A 15,882-nucleotide genomic window follows, 5' to 3' on the forward strand; every position below is an offset into this window, starting at 1 on the left:
GCCGTATCCTAAGACGGCAGTGCCACCTTTTTTGACAAACGTGTGAGCGCCTTATCCACCCTAGGGGATATCTCCCAGCGTAACTTATCCTCTGGCGGGAAAGGGTACGCCATCAGTAACTTGTTAGAAATTACCAGTTTCTTATCGGGGGAACCCACGCTTTTTCACACTTCATTCACTCATTTGATGGGGGAACAAAACACTGCCTGCTTTTTCTCCCCACACATAAAACCCTTTTTTGTTTTTAGTGGTACTTGGGTTAATGTCAGAAATGTGTAACACATTTTTTATTGCCGGGATCATGTAACGGATGTTCCTAGTGGATTGTGTATATGTCTCAACCTCGTCGACACTGGAGTCAGACTCTGTGTCGACATCTGTGTCTGCCATCTGAGGGAGCGTTGATGGCCTTTGAGACGCCTGGGCAGGCGCGGGCTGAGAAGCCGGCTGTCCCATAGCTGTTACGTCATCCAGCCTTTTATGTAAGGAGTTGACACTGTCGGTTAAAACCTTCCACCTATCCATCCACTCTGGTGTCGGCCCACAGGGGGCGACAACTCATTTATCGGCATCTGCTCCACCTCCACATAAGCCTCCTCATCAAACATGTCGACACAGCCGTACCGACACACCGCACACACACAGGGAATGCTCTGACTGAGGACAGGACCCCACACAGCCCTTTGGGGAGACAGAGAGAGAGTATGCCAGCACACACCGGAGCGCTATATAATGTAGGGATAAACACTATCACTGAGTGAATTTTCCCCAATAGCTGCTTGTATAAACAATATTGCGCCTAAATTTAGTGCCCCCCCCCTCTTTTTAACCCTTTGAGCCTGAAAACTACAGGGGAGAGCCTGGGGAGCTGTCTTCCAGCTACACTGTGAAAAGAAAATGGCGCCGGTGTGCTGAGGGAGATGGCTCCGCCCCTTTTTCGGCGGACTTTTCTCCCGCATTTTTCTGTATTCTGGCAGGGGTAATTACCACATATATAGCCTCTGGGGCTATATATTGTGGTTATTTTGCCAGCCAAGGTGATATTATTGCTTCTCAGGGCACCCCCCCCCCCCAGCGCCCTGCACCCTCAGTGACCGGAGTGTGAAGTGTGTATGAGGAGCAATGGCGCACAGCTGCAGTGCTGTGCGCTACCTTGGTGAAGACTGAAGTCTTCTGCCGCCGATTTTCCGGACCATCTTCATGCTTCTGGCTCTGTAAGGGGGACGGCGGCGCGGCTCCGGGAACGAACACCAAGGACGGGTCCTGCGGTCGATCCCTCTGGAGCTAATGGTGTCCAGTAGCCTAAGAAGCCCAAGCTAGCTGCAAGCAGGTAGGTTCGCTTCTTCTCCCCTTAGTCCCTCGATGCAGTGAGCCTGTTGCCAGCAGGTCTCACTGTAAAATAAAAAACCTAATTTAAACTTTCTTTCTAGAAGCTCAGGAGAGCTCCTAGTGTGCAACCAGCTCGGGCCGGGCACAGAAATCTAACTGAGGTCTGGAGGAGGGGCATAGAGGGAGGAGCCAGTGCACACCAGATAGTACCAAATCTTTCTTATAGAGTGCCCAGTCTCCTGCGGAGCCCGTCTATTCCCCATGGTCCTTACGGAGTTCCCAGCATCCACTAGGACGTCAGAGAAATACACCTTACTAACTTTGCTTCATATCCTCTCAAAGGAATCAATGCATGCTTAATCAATTAAGTGCTTATTAACCCATTGTGCTACATATCTGGACATTTTATTTACTGTTTTCCACTAATCCAATTTTGCTACACATTTGGATATTCTTTTTATTTTTTTATTTTTCTGATTGCAGTATTCGGGGATTTTGTGCATGCTTAGATAACAGTGCACTACTAACGCATGAAAAAGTGCATTCAATATCATCAGTTTGAGTGGAAGCCTCATTAGGACTGAGTTACTCAGCTTATACTAAACAGCTTGTGTTAATGTGCTCTAATGGTATTAGTGGTGAAACTTGAAGGGTGACCAGTTGATATATAAATTTTATGGTGATGTATTAATCATTTTATAATTGTGATACTGGCCGGTATCTATATGTTTGTATTTGTATTGTTGTGATATTTGTATATAAAAAGTATAAAACCAAAGTGAGAAGCGCTGTCTCAATTTGTTTGTATTGGCTTTTTTTGGAGGGGTTGGCATCATCCCTCAGAGTTCAGCTGCCTTCACTTTGGTGAGTGACAGCGCCAGGTGCAAATCTGTATTTCAGTTTTTCTGCTACAGAGAAGTGTCTCTCTAGAAGCCTTGGGACGGGGGCCCCTTCAAAATGTTGCTATGGGGCACACAAAGTTCTGGCTACGCCCCTGACTCAGCATACAGGACCTGTGATGTTTTACTGCAAGCTCAGTACATATCTTAGTTTATTGTACAAATATAAAGATTTTAAAAATAATTAATTGTATAATAATTAATAACCTCACTTTAGTAATTCCTTTGAAAAACATCGATTGAGGTCCTTGTCTATAAACCGGACACATTTCTGTACAGCTTGTGGATTAGCTAGGCAAGGCTCAACCGTAAACGTTTTCCTATGTAGTTCAGACGGGTTCGTGAGCCAATGTTTAGCTAATGTGACACCTGACATCTCATTTCCATGTGTACCTCCAAAGACTACCACCCTTGAGACAGCTGGATATAGGATGCTTGAATCCATCACTTCTTCACTTCTGAAACTAAAAATAAATAAATCAATAAATCAATAAATAAAATAGTTTAAATAGATTAACCTACCCATTCAAGGCATTCTTTAAAAAGGCCACTAAACCTCGTACAGGTTCCATTGTAACATATATTTCATTGCTATATTTCATAGTAATATACTGTATAGCAAAGATAGATAAAATGACTTTCAATTTGCGCAATGTAAGAATGCTTTCAAAAATAGAAGCGTTAATAGTTTATTTTGATCAATTAACAAAATGCAAAGTGAATGAACAGAAGAGAAATCTAAAAATAAATTAATCAATATTTGGTGTGACCACCCTTTGCATTCAAAACAGCATCAATTCTTCAAGGTACACTTGCATACAGTTTTTGAAGGAACTCGGCAGGGAAGGTGGGGGTATTCCAAACATCTTGGAGAACTAACCACAGATCTTCTGTGGATGTAGGCTTGCTTTAATCCTTCTGTCTGTTCATGTAATCCCAGACATGTGTCACACGCCATAGGCGGCGTTCACCGCGCTTACCCCTAAGTACCTGCTGGGCTGTGTTGCGGTCTCCGCCTTCGTTGGTCCACGGGCTCCGGCGCCTGGCTGGCGCGGCTCCCGGCGATTCTCCGGGGCAGGGGCGCCGCCATGACACCCGGCATCACGTGGGCGGGGAGCAGGTGACGTCATCAGACTGTTCCGCCAATCCAGCGGAGGCGGGAGATTCAAAGGCAGACGCCGGGCAGCGCCTCGGCGCCTGAGTATCGTCTTTCCCACTGAAGTGGATGCTAGTGCTTCTGTCCTCGGCGGATCTCTCTGCAGCATACCCCAGTGTCTCCGGCATTTCCAGGTGTCAGTTGTTGCACAGCTTCCAGCGTTCCCAGCCGGTGCTGGGTTCCACTGCGCTCTAGTCACCAGTGCTTCTTGGAGTCAGCGTGGGCTGCAGGTTAAACCTCGCTCTCAAGTTATACAAGTCCTCAGTGTCTTTAACCCTCGCTCTCAAGTTATACAAGTCCTCAGTGTCTTTAACCCTCGCTCTCAAGGTATACAAGTCTTCAGTGTCTTTAACCCTCGCTCTCAAGTTCTTCAAATCATCAGTGTCTTTCACCACCGCTCTCAAGTTCTTCAAATCATCAGTGTCTTTAACCACCGCTCTCAAGTTCTTCAAATCATTAGTGTCTTTAACCACCGCTCTCAAGTTCTTCAAATCATCAGTGTCTTTTAACCACCGCTCTCAAGTTCTTCAGTCACCAGTATCTTTTACTGTCACTCACAAGTACTTCCTGGACATTTCTCCATACACTCCTTCTTTGTTATGTGACATTGTGTTGCTCTCTTCCTGCAATAAAGTCCTTTAATATTTTCACCAAGCTTTTCTGTCAGAGTCCTGTATGAGGAAGACCTATATTAAGCCATCCCTGTTCTGACCCAACTGTGGTTCCTCTCCCCTACCATCGGGAGAACCCCCGAGTTCACAACACCCCCAACCTAGGTCAGTGATAGTATACTCAGGCCACATGGACCCGGGGGATCGGAGCCCAGAGGCAAGTATCATCCAGGACTTGATTTCTCGAGTACAAAGTCAGGAAGCAGCACAGGGCCAGGTGATGCATTATCTCCAGGAATTATCTGGTCGTCTGGATCAAATTCAGACTTCTCTGGCCTCAGTAGTACCGGCCCCAGCTCCAGTACCCGCTCCAGTGGTTGTCTCTAGTAATATTCCATCCTCCTCTGGAACCAGGTCACGCCTTCAGCTCCCTACTCCTTCTCGCTATAATGGGAATCCAAAGAATTGCCGTGGTTTTCTCAATCAGTGCGAGGTACATTTTGAACTGCTTTCACATAACTTCCCTACTGATCGGTCCAAGGTGGCATACATTATTTCTTTGCTCGAGGGTTCAGCGTTGTATTGGGTGTCTCCGTTATGGGAGCGATCTGATCCATTGGTTTCTAGTTACACCAATTTCATTACGTCATTCCGGAGGATCTTTGATGAGCCCGGCAGGACGACCGCTGCCTCTGCAGACTTGCTTCGTGTCCGACAAGGCTCTCGTTCAGTGGGACAGTATGTGATTAATTTTCAGACCATAGCCTCAGAACTGCGCTGGAATAATGATGCCCTTCGGGCTGCCTTTTGGAACGGGCTCTCCGATCGTCTAAAGGACGAGTTGGCCACTAGAGATTTGCCGGATTCTTTAGAACAGTTGATCTCGCTCTGTGTAAAGGTAGATCTTCGCATGCAGGAACGAGGTGGCGAACGTAGTTGGTCAGAACGATCAAGGGTCCGATCTCTTCCATCTAAGCAAACGATGATTCCAAGTCCTGATGAACCCATGCAGATTAATCGATCCCGGCTGTCCCCAGAAGAACGTCAGCGTCGTCGTGAGGGTAGACTCTGCCTCTACTGTTGAGCCGCGGATCACTTTCTCAAGTTTTGCAAGTCTCGCCCGGGAAACGGGCAGTCCTAGCTTGTTCCGGAGGAGTCGAGCTAGGAGTTTCTTCTAAACCTTCTCCGCCAGTGGACTGTTTACTCTCCGTGTCTCTGTTCTCCGAGTCAATAGCCAAACCGGTTAAGGCTCTGCTGGACTCAGGGGCTGCAGGGAATTTTATTTCCCTATCCTGTGCCCAGGATCTGGGTTGTCAGCTACGGTCGGTCGAACGACCTATTACGTTGACTGCTATCAATGGTACCCAAATTTCTAACGGTCTGATTTCAAGTTGTACAGTACCAATCAAACTGCAAGTGGGAGCTCTGCATCAAGAACACCTAGAGTTCCTAGTGATTCGGGAGATGCCCCACGATCTGGTTCTTGGCCTTCCTTGGCTTAAACTTCACAACCCTCACGTCGACTGGAGTTCGACACAAATAACATCTTGGAGTTCTTTTTGTCATTCAAATTGTCTCACCCCAGTCTATATGCTCCGTGTATCTTCCAAGTCAGATGAAGGGCTCATCCCGGAGGCCTATCGGGAGTTTTCTGACGTGTTCTCGGAGCAAGCGGCCGATCAGCTACCACCGCATAGACCCTGGGACTGCCCCATTGAGCTCATTCCGGGGAAAATGCCACCTCGGGGTCGCACTTATCCCTTATCATTGCCCGAGACCCAAGCTATGTCGGACTATATCAAGTCTAATCTACAGAAAGGATTCATCCGCCCCTCTACTTCTCAGGCGGGGGCGGGTTTCTTTTTTGTGAAGAAGAAGGACGGAGGGCTGAGACCATGTATTGACTATCGTGGTCTAAATGATGTCACCATTAAGAACAAGTATCCTATGCCGCTCATTACGGAGCTTTTTGATAGAGCTCGCGGAGCCCGAGTTTTCACCAAGCTTGATTTAAGGGGGGCTTATAATTTGATACGTATCCGACAGGGGGACGAATGGAAGACGGCCTTCAATACCAGGGACGGGCATTACGAGTATCTGGTAATGCCATTTGGCCTCAGCAACGCCCCTGCCGTCTTCCAGGGATTCATTAACGAAGTCTTTCGGGATATGCTATACCTAAGTGTAGTGGTATATTTGGATGACATTCTGATATTTTCTAAAAATCTCACAGAGCACAGAATACAGGTCAAAGAGGTACTTCTTCGATTGCGAGAGAATCATCTTTATGGCAAGATTTCCAAATGTACTTTTGAGGTTCCTTCTATTCCATTTCCTGGTTACATCATTTCGGGCACGGAGCTTCGTATGGATCCAGAGAAACTCACTGCCATCCGGGACTGGACTCAGCCTCTTTCCTTGAAAGCGGTACAACGATTTCTGGGCTTTGCAAATTACTACCGGAAATTCATAAAGGGATTCTCTACCATCGTGGCACCCATTACTGCCCTAACCAAGAAGGGTTCTGACCCAAGTCATTGGTCCTCCGCAGCTGTAGCAGCGTTCGCTCAGTTAAAGGTAGCCTTTATGTCCGCTCCAGTCCTTCAACAACCACATTTTTCAAAACCATTCTTCTTGGAGGTTGATGCTTCCTCGGTAGGCATAGGTGCCGTGCTTTCGCAGTACGCTCCAGATGGGAAGTTACATCCATGTGGTTTCCATTCTCGCAAATTCTCTTCTGCGGAACAGAATTACACCATTGGAGACAAAGAGCTTTTGGCAATAAAATCTGCCTTGGAGGACTAGAGATATCTTTTGTAAGGTGCTAAACACCTAATTACAATTTTCACTGATCATAAGAATTTGCTGTACCTCAAGACGGCCCAGTGCTTGAACCCCCGTCAAGCTAGATGGGCGCCCTTCTTTACCCGGTTTTCGTTTGTTATTAAGTACCGGGCTGGGACTTTTAACACCAAGGCTGATGCTTTATCCCGTTCCTTAACAGCTTCGGATGAGGAGAATTCCGTTGAGAAGGCTTTGATTCTCAGTCCAGTTTCTATGTCAGCGGCTCCCACTGCTTTGGGTCCTCCTCCTGGGAGAATGTCTGTGCCAGCTAAATTTCGACCAAGGTTGTTGCAGTGGGCTCATGTTTCCAAGTTTTCCGGTCATCCTGGAGTTCAAAAGATGTGGGAGTTTCTACGAAGGTCTTACTGGTGGGACACTATGAAGAAGGATATTCAAGATTATGTCAACTCATGTCCTCAGTGTGCTCAGCACAAAATTCCTCGTTTGCCTCCTGCGGGGTTATTGCATCCACTGTCCATTCCTCAGAGGCCTTGGACCCATATCTCTATGGACTTTGTCACCGAATTGCCCCTCTCCAAGGGTCACAATACTGTCTGGGTAATTATCGACCGTTTCTCTAAGATTGCACATTTTGTACCTTTGACTGGGTTACCATCAGCTCCCAAGTTGGCTTTGTTATTTATCCAAGAACATTTCCGCCTGCACAGCTTACCTCAGGAAATTGTCTCTGACCGGGGGGTACAGTTCACTGCAAGATTCTGGAGAGCTCTCTTTACGGCCTTACAAATAAAACTCAAGTTTTCATCCGCTTACCATCCACAAACCAATGGGCAAACTGAACGCGTCAATCAAGATTTAGAGACTTTTCGCCGTGTTTATCTTTCTCCTTCGCAAGATGATTGGGTGGAACTGTTGCCATGGGCCGAGTTTGCCCATAATCATCTGTACCACTCTTCGACTGGTGAGTCCCCATTTTTCATTAATTATGGGTTCCATCCTCAAGTTCCTGAATTACCCATTTGTCCTCCGGAGAAGGTTCCTTCTGCAGCCTCTACTCTTCGGCACTTCAGCCAAATTTGGAGTCGAGTTCATGCTAATCTCAAGAGAGTTTCCGGCCGCTATAAGTTCTTTGCGGATAGGAAGCGACGAGCAGCTCCCCAATACAAGGTTGGTGACAGGGTATGGCTTTCCACCCGCAACCTCCGGTTAAGGGTGCCCACTATGAAGTTTGCCCTAAAGTTTATTGGTCCTTACCCCGTGTTACAAGTCCTGAACCCGGTTGTCTGCAAATTGGGATTGCCTTCCCACCTCCAGATACCAAACTCCTTTCATGTTTCTCTCCTTCGCCCCCTTATTTTAAACCGGTTCCATTCGAAGTCCCCAAGGCCAACCTCTGCAGAGTCTGAAGCTGGAACGGACTTTGAAATCAAAGTCCGTAACTCTCGTTATCTTCACAAGAATCTACAGTATTTGGTGGAGTGGAAAGGTTTTGGCCCCGAGGAGAGGAGCTGGGTCAAGGCTACTGAAGTTATGGCTCCCCGACTGGTGCGGATTTTCTATTCCAGACATCCAACAAAACCTGGAAAGTGTCCGGGGGCCACTCCTGGAGGAGGGGGTAATGTCACACGCCATAGGCGGCATTCACCGTGCTTACCCCTGCGTGCCTGCTGGTCTGTGTTGCGGCCTCCGCCTTCGTTGGTCCACGGCTCCGGCGCCTGGCTGGCGCGGCTCCCGGCGGTTCTCCGGGGCAGGGGCGCCGCCATGACACCCGGCATCATGTGGGCGGGGAGCAGGTGATGTCATCAGACTGTTCCGCCAATCCAGCGGAGGCGGGAGATTCAAAGGCAGACGCCGGGCAGCGCCTCGGCGCCTGAGTATCGTCTTTCCCCCTGAAGTGGATGCTAGTGCTTCTGTCCTCGGCGGATCTCTCTGCAGCATACCCCAGTGTCTCCGGCATTTCCAGGTGTCAGTTGTTGCACAGCTTCCAGCATTCCCAGCCGCTGCTGGGTTTCACTGCGCTCTAGTCACCAGTGCTTCTTGGAGTCAGCGTGGGCTGCAGGTTAAACCTCGCTCTCTCAAGTTATACAAGTCCTCAGTGTCTTTAACCCTCGCTCTCAAGTTATACAAGTCCTCAGTGTCTTTAACCCTCGCTCTCAAGGTATACAAGTCTTCAGTGTCTTTAACCCTCGCTCTCAAGTTCTTCAAATCATCAGTGTCTTTCACCACCGCTCTCAAGTTCTTCAAATCATCAGTGTCTTTAACCACCGCTCTCAAGTTCTTCAAATCATCAGTGTCTTTAACCACCGCTCTTAAGTTCTTCAAATTATCAGAGTCTTAACCACCGCTCTCAAGTTCTTCAAATCATCAGTGTCTTTTAACCACCGCTCTCAAGTTCTTCAGTCACCAGTATCTTTTACCGTAATTCACAAGTACTTCCTGGACATTTCTCCATACACTCCTTCTTTGTTATGTGACATTGTGTTGCTCTCTTCCTGCAATAAAGTCCTTTAATATTTTCACCAAGCTTTTCTGTCACAGTCCTGTATGAGGAAGACCTATATCAAGCCATCCCTGTTCCGACCCAACTGTGGTTCCTCTCCCCTACCATCGGGAGAACCCAGAGTTCACAACACCCCCAACCTAGGTCAGTGATAACATGACTCCATGATGATGAGATCAGGGCTCTGCAGGAGCCATATAATCACTTCCAGGGCTCCTTGTTCTTCTTTGCGCTGGTGATAGTTCTTAATGACATTGTCTGTATGTTTGGGGTTGTTGTCCTGTTGCAGAACAAATTTGGAGCCAATCAGATGCCTCCCTGATGGTATTGCATAATGGATAAGTACCTGCCAATGTCATTAAGAACTATCTGTAGCACACACGCCAGTCCTGCCCATAGCTTACAGTATAATACAGTATATCGGCCAACAGTTAGCAACATAACGCGATAACCATGAGCCGCAATCTGTGGATTGTGAGTTGATGAGGTTACCAGGACTTCTAACTTGTCCAAATGGCTCAAGTATAATAATAATAATAACAACAACAATTATAATAATTGTATATATATAGCGCTCTCTCTCCAATAGGTTTCAAGACTCTGAACAGCATGAACATAATACAGTAGAGAAACTACATATACAGTAAAGAGATTTAGCTTTTCATGAAATACACAGACCATTGAGCTACTATGCATGGTGAGGCAGACATTTTGGGTAATCAATTATAAGGATTATTCATCCAACTAACAAAGTATCCAGGTGAGGCAGCCATTTAAGGTGCACTACATACGAAAACACTGAGTAGAATAGGGTACATAATGGGAGATTAAAATGCTCAGCTGGCTCCTTGCAAAATCATCAGAATTATGCATCAGTTTTAGAAAGTGGTTGGCCATCCAATAGCAGATGGCTGACAGGCAGCACGTGACATGGGAAGCAGAAGCCGAGGGGTCTGGGCTTTCTTGTAGTAAGAAAGATATCTGAACTTGTGCCTAAAACAGAGAGAGGGAGGCAATCACGAGATCGCCTGTCAGGATCTCGGCGGTCACAATGCTGACGCCGGAATCCCGACAGGCGCTGAAATGCCGCTACCAGAATACCAGCGCCACAGGTATTTCTCCCTCTGTGGGTGTACACGACACCCAAAGAGGGAGAATATAACCTGTGGCAAACGCAGCAAGTCACCGTGCCCGCAAGGGCCTTTGTAGCACTCGCCCCGCTGCCGACATACTGGCAGCCGGGATGCCATAGTCGGTATCTTTACAGCCGGCATCCCGGCTACCGGTAAATAGTATGTATTCCCATAGAGAGAGAGAGAGAGAGAACCCAATTAGGGGTATATCTCCCAAGTTCTGGAATATCTGGAACAACAGGTCTAGAAAAAAAATCTCTCAAAGTACTGTAGATGCACATAATGTATATTCCGTCAAGTCAAGAACCATCAAAGATATACCCCTTTCACACCGCACAAATAACCCGGTATCGACACGGCATATTGCCGTGTCGACACGGGTCAGTGTGCGATGTGAAAGCACTTTCCAAGAATTAGCGGGTCGTCTGACCCGGTAATTCAACCCGGTATAAAAGAAGGATTATACCCGGGTTGAGTACCGGGTCAGGTGCAGTGTGAATGGGAGCCGCGTCTATGCGACACGGTTCCCATTCACAGCATAGGGAGAGGCGGCACAGGAGATGAGCTCATCTCCCAGCGCCGCCTCCACCACCGCTGCTGCTGCGCCCCCCCCCCCCGCTGCTATGGCAACCGACCCGGTATATTGCCGGGTCGGAAAGCCAGCAAAGGAGCGCAAATGCCGGATCCCACCCGGTAAGGACACGTTTCTTTTACCGGACGGGATCCGGCATTTGCGATCTGAATGCGGTAATAGTGTCTCCTGCTTTTATCACTCCATTTAAGTAGTAAGTAGGGCAGGCTAATTGTATATAGGGAGTTATAAGGATCATGTGGGGAACTGTGAGGGCATGTGGGGAGATCTTATGGGCATTTAAGGGGCAAGGGAGCGGGTCGGCTGATATTATATATAATTATAGATTTTATACCACATTATAAATTATGATGGGAGCCAGAAACAAAGAAGTAACACCCCGCATTTTTTTTAATGATGGGTCCAAGGGACAGATCATTCTGCCCTGTAGAAATCCCAAGCTTTAGTTTAGTGACTGAAAATATCCTAAAGGGTAAATTTGACAGAGTAACCGCTTCCGGTCCATTTATAACGGGACAATGTTTAGCGACTCCCAGCTCTCAGCACTCACACCTTGGCCCTCATTCCGAGTTGTTCGCTCGGTAAAAATCTTCGCATCGCAGGGATTTTCCGCTTAATGCGCAATGTCCGCACTGCGACTGCGCCAAGTAAATTTGCTATGCACTTAGTAATTTTACTCACGGCTTTTTCATCGTTCTGGCGATCGTAATGTGATTGACAGGAAATGGGTGTTACTGGGCGGAAACAGGCCGTTTTATGGGCGTGTGGGAAAAAACGCTACCGTTTCCGGAAAAAACGCAGGAGTGGCCGGAGAAACGGAGGAGTGTCTGGGCGAACGCTGGGAGTGTTTGTGACGTCAAACCAGGAACGACAAGCACTGAACTGATCGCAGATGCCGAGTAAGTCTGAAGCTACTCAGAAACTGCTACGAGGTGTGTAATCGCAATATTGCAAATACATCGTTAGCAATTTTAGGATGCTAAGATTCACTCCCAGTAGGCGGCGGCTTAGCATGAGCAACTCTGCTAAAATCGCCTTGCGAGCGAACAACTCGGAATGACCTCCCATGTTCAAGTATCTGCAATAACACATTTTGATGAACAGACAATCTATTCATCTGATCTCCATGTGGCAGTGATCTCTAGCTGCATGCACTTCAAACTAATATTTTTCTATATTTGCTAAGAACGAGGTCTGGCCACAACTCCCTGCATTGGTCAAGCCCCCTCCCATTACCACGGCACAGCCGTCGGCAGCCCTGTCTATTGCTCTTATTCCCAGCTATGCATGTGATTTATTTACTGACTGTTTACTTTGTATTGATGCATAATTTGGCCAACTGTCATGATCTATAATACACACCTCCCAACATGACCCTCTCCAGGAGGGACAAAATGCTCTGCTTCTGGACTTTTCTCTTAATGTATGATTGCCGGCACCTGTGTTGAATAGGTTAATGGATAAGAAAGGTGTTTCACCACAGGTGCCGGCAATCATACATTAAGAGGGAAGTCCAGGAGCAGAGCATTCTCTCCCTCCTGTTGGGAGATATGTATAATACAGTATAAGGCATTGCTGAATTTTATTTGCAACGGTGTTTATAACAAATTGTGCAATGCCATATAATGATGAAATACTGTAGAGCCATGCATTGCGTAGTACTTACTGGATACTTGTCATACCCTTAACAACACTTTTCCAAACTGCATTTTCTTTTGTCGGCAGGATAAATAAGGTTTCCTGTCCTTTCCTGCTTTAAGTTACATGGGTGGAACAGCTGAGAGAAACAGCTTCCTGCCTCAGCCCTCCCCAACCCTCCCCTTTAAACCTTGAACACATTTCAGAACAGCTGTAAAGTGCTGAATCAGTGCTGCAGTTTATGTAATCCACAGGCACTAGAGGTGAAGTGCTTCCAAGTGCATGCAGCTAATGATCACTGTGCCACATGGAGATCACATGAATAGATTGTCTGTTCATCAAAGTGTGTTGTTCGATAGATTAGATAGATAGAGAGAGAGAGAGAGAGAGAGAGAGAGAGAGAGAGAGAGAGAGAGAGATAGATAGATAGATGTGAGATACATACACACAGTGGTTTAATTTTGAAGTAGGGGTATGGAAAAGTCAAGGATGCAATTATGAGCGCTCCGAAGGCACGCGTGCTCCAGAAAAGTGGGCGTGGTCACCAAAAGGGGGCATGTCCAGTGTAGTAGAACCCCTTATACTATCTAGTACTGGTACCCCTTTCACCTTATAGCACACAGTACGAGCTGAAATTCACATTATAGCACACGGTACGAGCCGAAATTCACATTATAGCACACAGTATGAGCCGTAATTCACATTATAGCACACTGAATGAGCCGAAATTCACATTATAGCACACTGAATGAGCCGAAATTCACATTATAGCGCACTGAATGAGCCGAAATTCACATTATAGCGCACTGAATGAGCCGAAATTCACATTATAGCGCACTGAATGAGCCGAAATTCACATTATAGCGCACTGAATGAGCCGAAATTCACATTATAGCGCACTGAATGAGCCAAAATTCACATTATAGCACACTGAATGAGCCGAAATTCACATTATAGCACACTGAATGAGCCGAAATTCACATTATAGCACACTGAATGAGCCGAAATTCACATTATAGCACACTGAATAAGCCGAAATTCACATTATAGCACACTGAATGAGCTGAAATTGTGACAGCAGGGACAGCCAGAGTGACAGCAGGGACAGGGAGAGAGAGCGAGTGACAACAGGGAGAGAGAGTAACGACAGGGAGAGAGAGAGTGACGACAGTGACAGCAGGGAGAGAGAGAGTGACGACAGTGACAGCAGGGAGAGAGACAGTGACGACAGTGACAGCAGGGAGAGAGTGACGACAGTGACAGCAGGGAGAGAGAGAGTGACGACAGTGACAGCAGGGAGAGAGAGAGTGACGACAGTGACAGCAGGGAGAGAGAGAGTGACGACAGTGACAGCAGGGAGAGAGAGAGTGACAGTAGGGACAGGGACAGTAACGACAGGGAGAGAGGGTGACAGCAAGGGAACATTACCTGACTGTGGTCGGCGGAGGCACCCATGGGCAGCGGTGGTGAGGTCCCTCTGACCTCCATTTGTTGCGGGCGGCTGGTGGCTGGCGGCGGTGAGCAGTGGGCGGCTGGTGGCGGTGAGCGGCAGGCGGCGGTGAGCTGGTACAGCGCTCTACACAGCCGCCAGCCGGCGAGCAGAACAGGAGCACCATATGCAGCAGAATGGCCACTTCCCTCGCCTCCTGCTGCACTTTCATTTCCGGGTCAGTGGAAGAAGTGGCGGTATACCATACCGCCGTATACCGCCCCACTTCGACCACTGTATGTATATGTATATGTATATGTGTATATATATATATATATATATATATATATATATATATATATATATATATATATATATATATACAAATCCACAATAACCGGCACTCCATGTAATTTTGTTTTAAATACCCGGGTGCCTTCCCACGATCCAGAAGGAACATGTAGAGAGAGAGCGAGACGGGCGGCACTCCTCGGATTCAAAAAATACAGCAGCTACACAAGCTTAATTTCAACGTTTCAGGTGCTACTTTATTGGCACCTTTTCGTCAGGATACAAACATAAGGGACAAACCATGCTTATATAGATCCCAATGCCCAGAACCAAATCACAATCCCCACCTACTTCCGGTCGTGGGCACCGCCGCGTCACACGCCGGCCCGCAGCAGGAAGTAGAAACTATCACCATAGCAACACACCAATGTTGCTAGATACCTCAGTGCGCCGGGCTTCCTGTCCACGGCACGTCCCCGGAAGCGCATCAGCCTGCGTCCTCCAGTCGGCGGCCGGAAGAGGGGCCCGTGACCAAGGTAACCACATGAACATAAACATAAACAAAAGACGAACATACGGACTGCCTAGCTTTAAAGAAGTCACAATAATCGATCTGGATCTAACACAAAGAAATAACGTTCCAGAAACAGGCTAATTCAACCTTAAAACTGGACTACAAATAATATATTGAATGGTCATGATCAAAACCATACATCACATACATGATTGTTATAATCAAGGCCCTTAGCCAAAAGCTGTTATATAAAGATCACATTACCAAGCTACTCTATTATAACCAAAATGGTAACGATATCTACCACAATTAAACCCAATATTGCAGCATATTAAACATATCAAAAAATAATCATACTTTATGATCCATTAGCAGAGAATAACCCTAGCTTTGTATAAAATCGTCATAAAAAGCATAGAAAAGATAAATTTTCATTGAGGCCCGCAGGTGAGATGGTATTAAGATCAAAAATCCATCGCGCCTCCAGTTGTAGCTTCTTGTCACGATCACCCCCTCTCACCATTGGGGGGACGTGATCAACCAATTTATAGCGCAAAGTTGCCATGCTATGGCCTGCTTCCCTGAAATGATGCGCCACCGGTTGCTCAGTAGGTTTTCCTTCTAAAGCCATTCTGATGGCGGATCTATGTTGAGCTGCTCGTTCCCGGAAGGCACACACAGTTTTGCCTATATATGCCAGCCCGCATGGGCATTTAATAATGTAAACTACAAACTTTGAGGTGCATGTCAATACATGCTTAATAGCAATCTTTCTTCCGCAGTGAGGCTGAAGCACTGAAGATCCAGCTTCTAGGTATCTGCCCGTCGTGCACCCTGTGCATTTGTAAGAACCCGGAGGTTTACTTACAAAGTGTGATCTGAGTTCTCTTTGTGGTGAGGCTATATCCGTATGGACTAGCCAGTCTTTCAAGTTTTTTCCTCTCCGATGACACTTAAGTAGAGCGCTGTCATTTAATGCAGGAAT

General features: G+C 47.0%; 1 protein-coding gene across 1 annotated transcript in view; it reads right to left on the reverse strand.

Moving 5' to 3' along the window:
- Window positions 1-12,835, reverse strand: part of LOC135030801 (N-acyl-aromatic-L-amino acid amidohydrolase (carboxylate-forming)-like) — a 106,525-nt gene extending 93,690 nt beyond the window's left edge. Inside the window, exons 1-2 of the mRNA XM_063953963.1 lie at window positions 12,692-12,835; window positions 2,441-2,692 (exon numbers count right to left, since the gene is read on the reverse strand). Of these exons, the coding sequence (XP_063810033.1) occupies window positions 2,441-2,692; window positions 12,692-12,705 (266 nt within the window). The 5' untranslated portion in view covers window positions 12,706-12,835. The remainder of the gene's footprint in view (window positions 1-2,440; window positions 2,693-12,691) is intronic.
- Between the last annotated feature and the right edge of the window lie 3,047 nt (window positions 12,836-15,882).

The sequence above is a fragment of the Pseudophryne corroboree genome, chromosome 2 (genome assembly GCF_028390025.1).
Source record: "Pseudophryne corroboree isolate aPseCor3 chromosome 2, aPseCor3.hap2, whole genome shotgun sequence".
Taxonomy (NCBI): Eukaryota; Metazoa; Chordata; class Amphibia; order Anura; family Myobatrachidae; genus Pseudophryne; species Pseudophryne corroboree.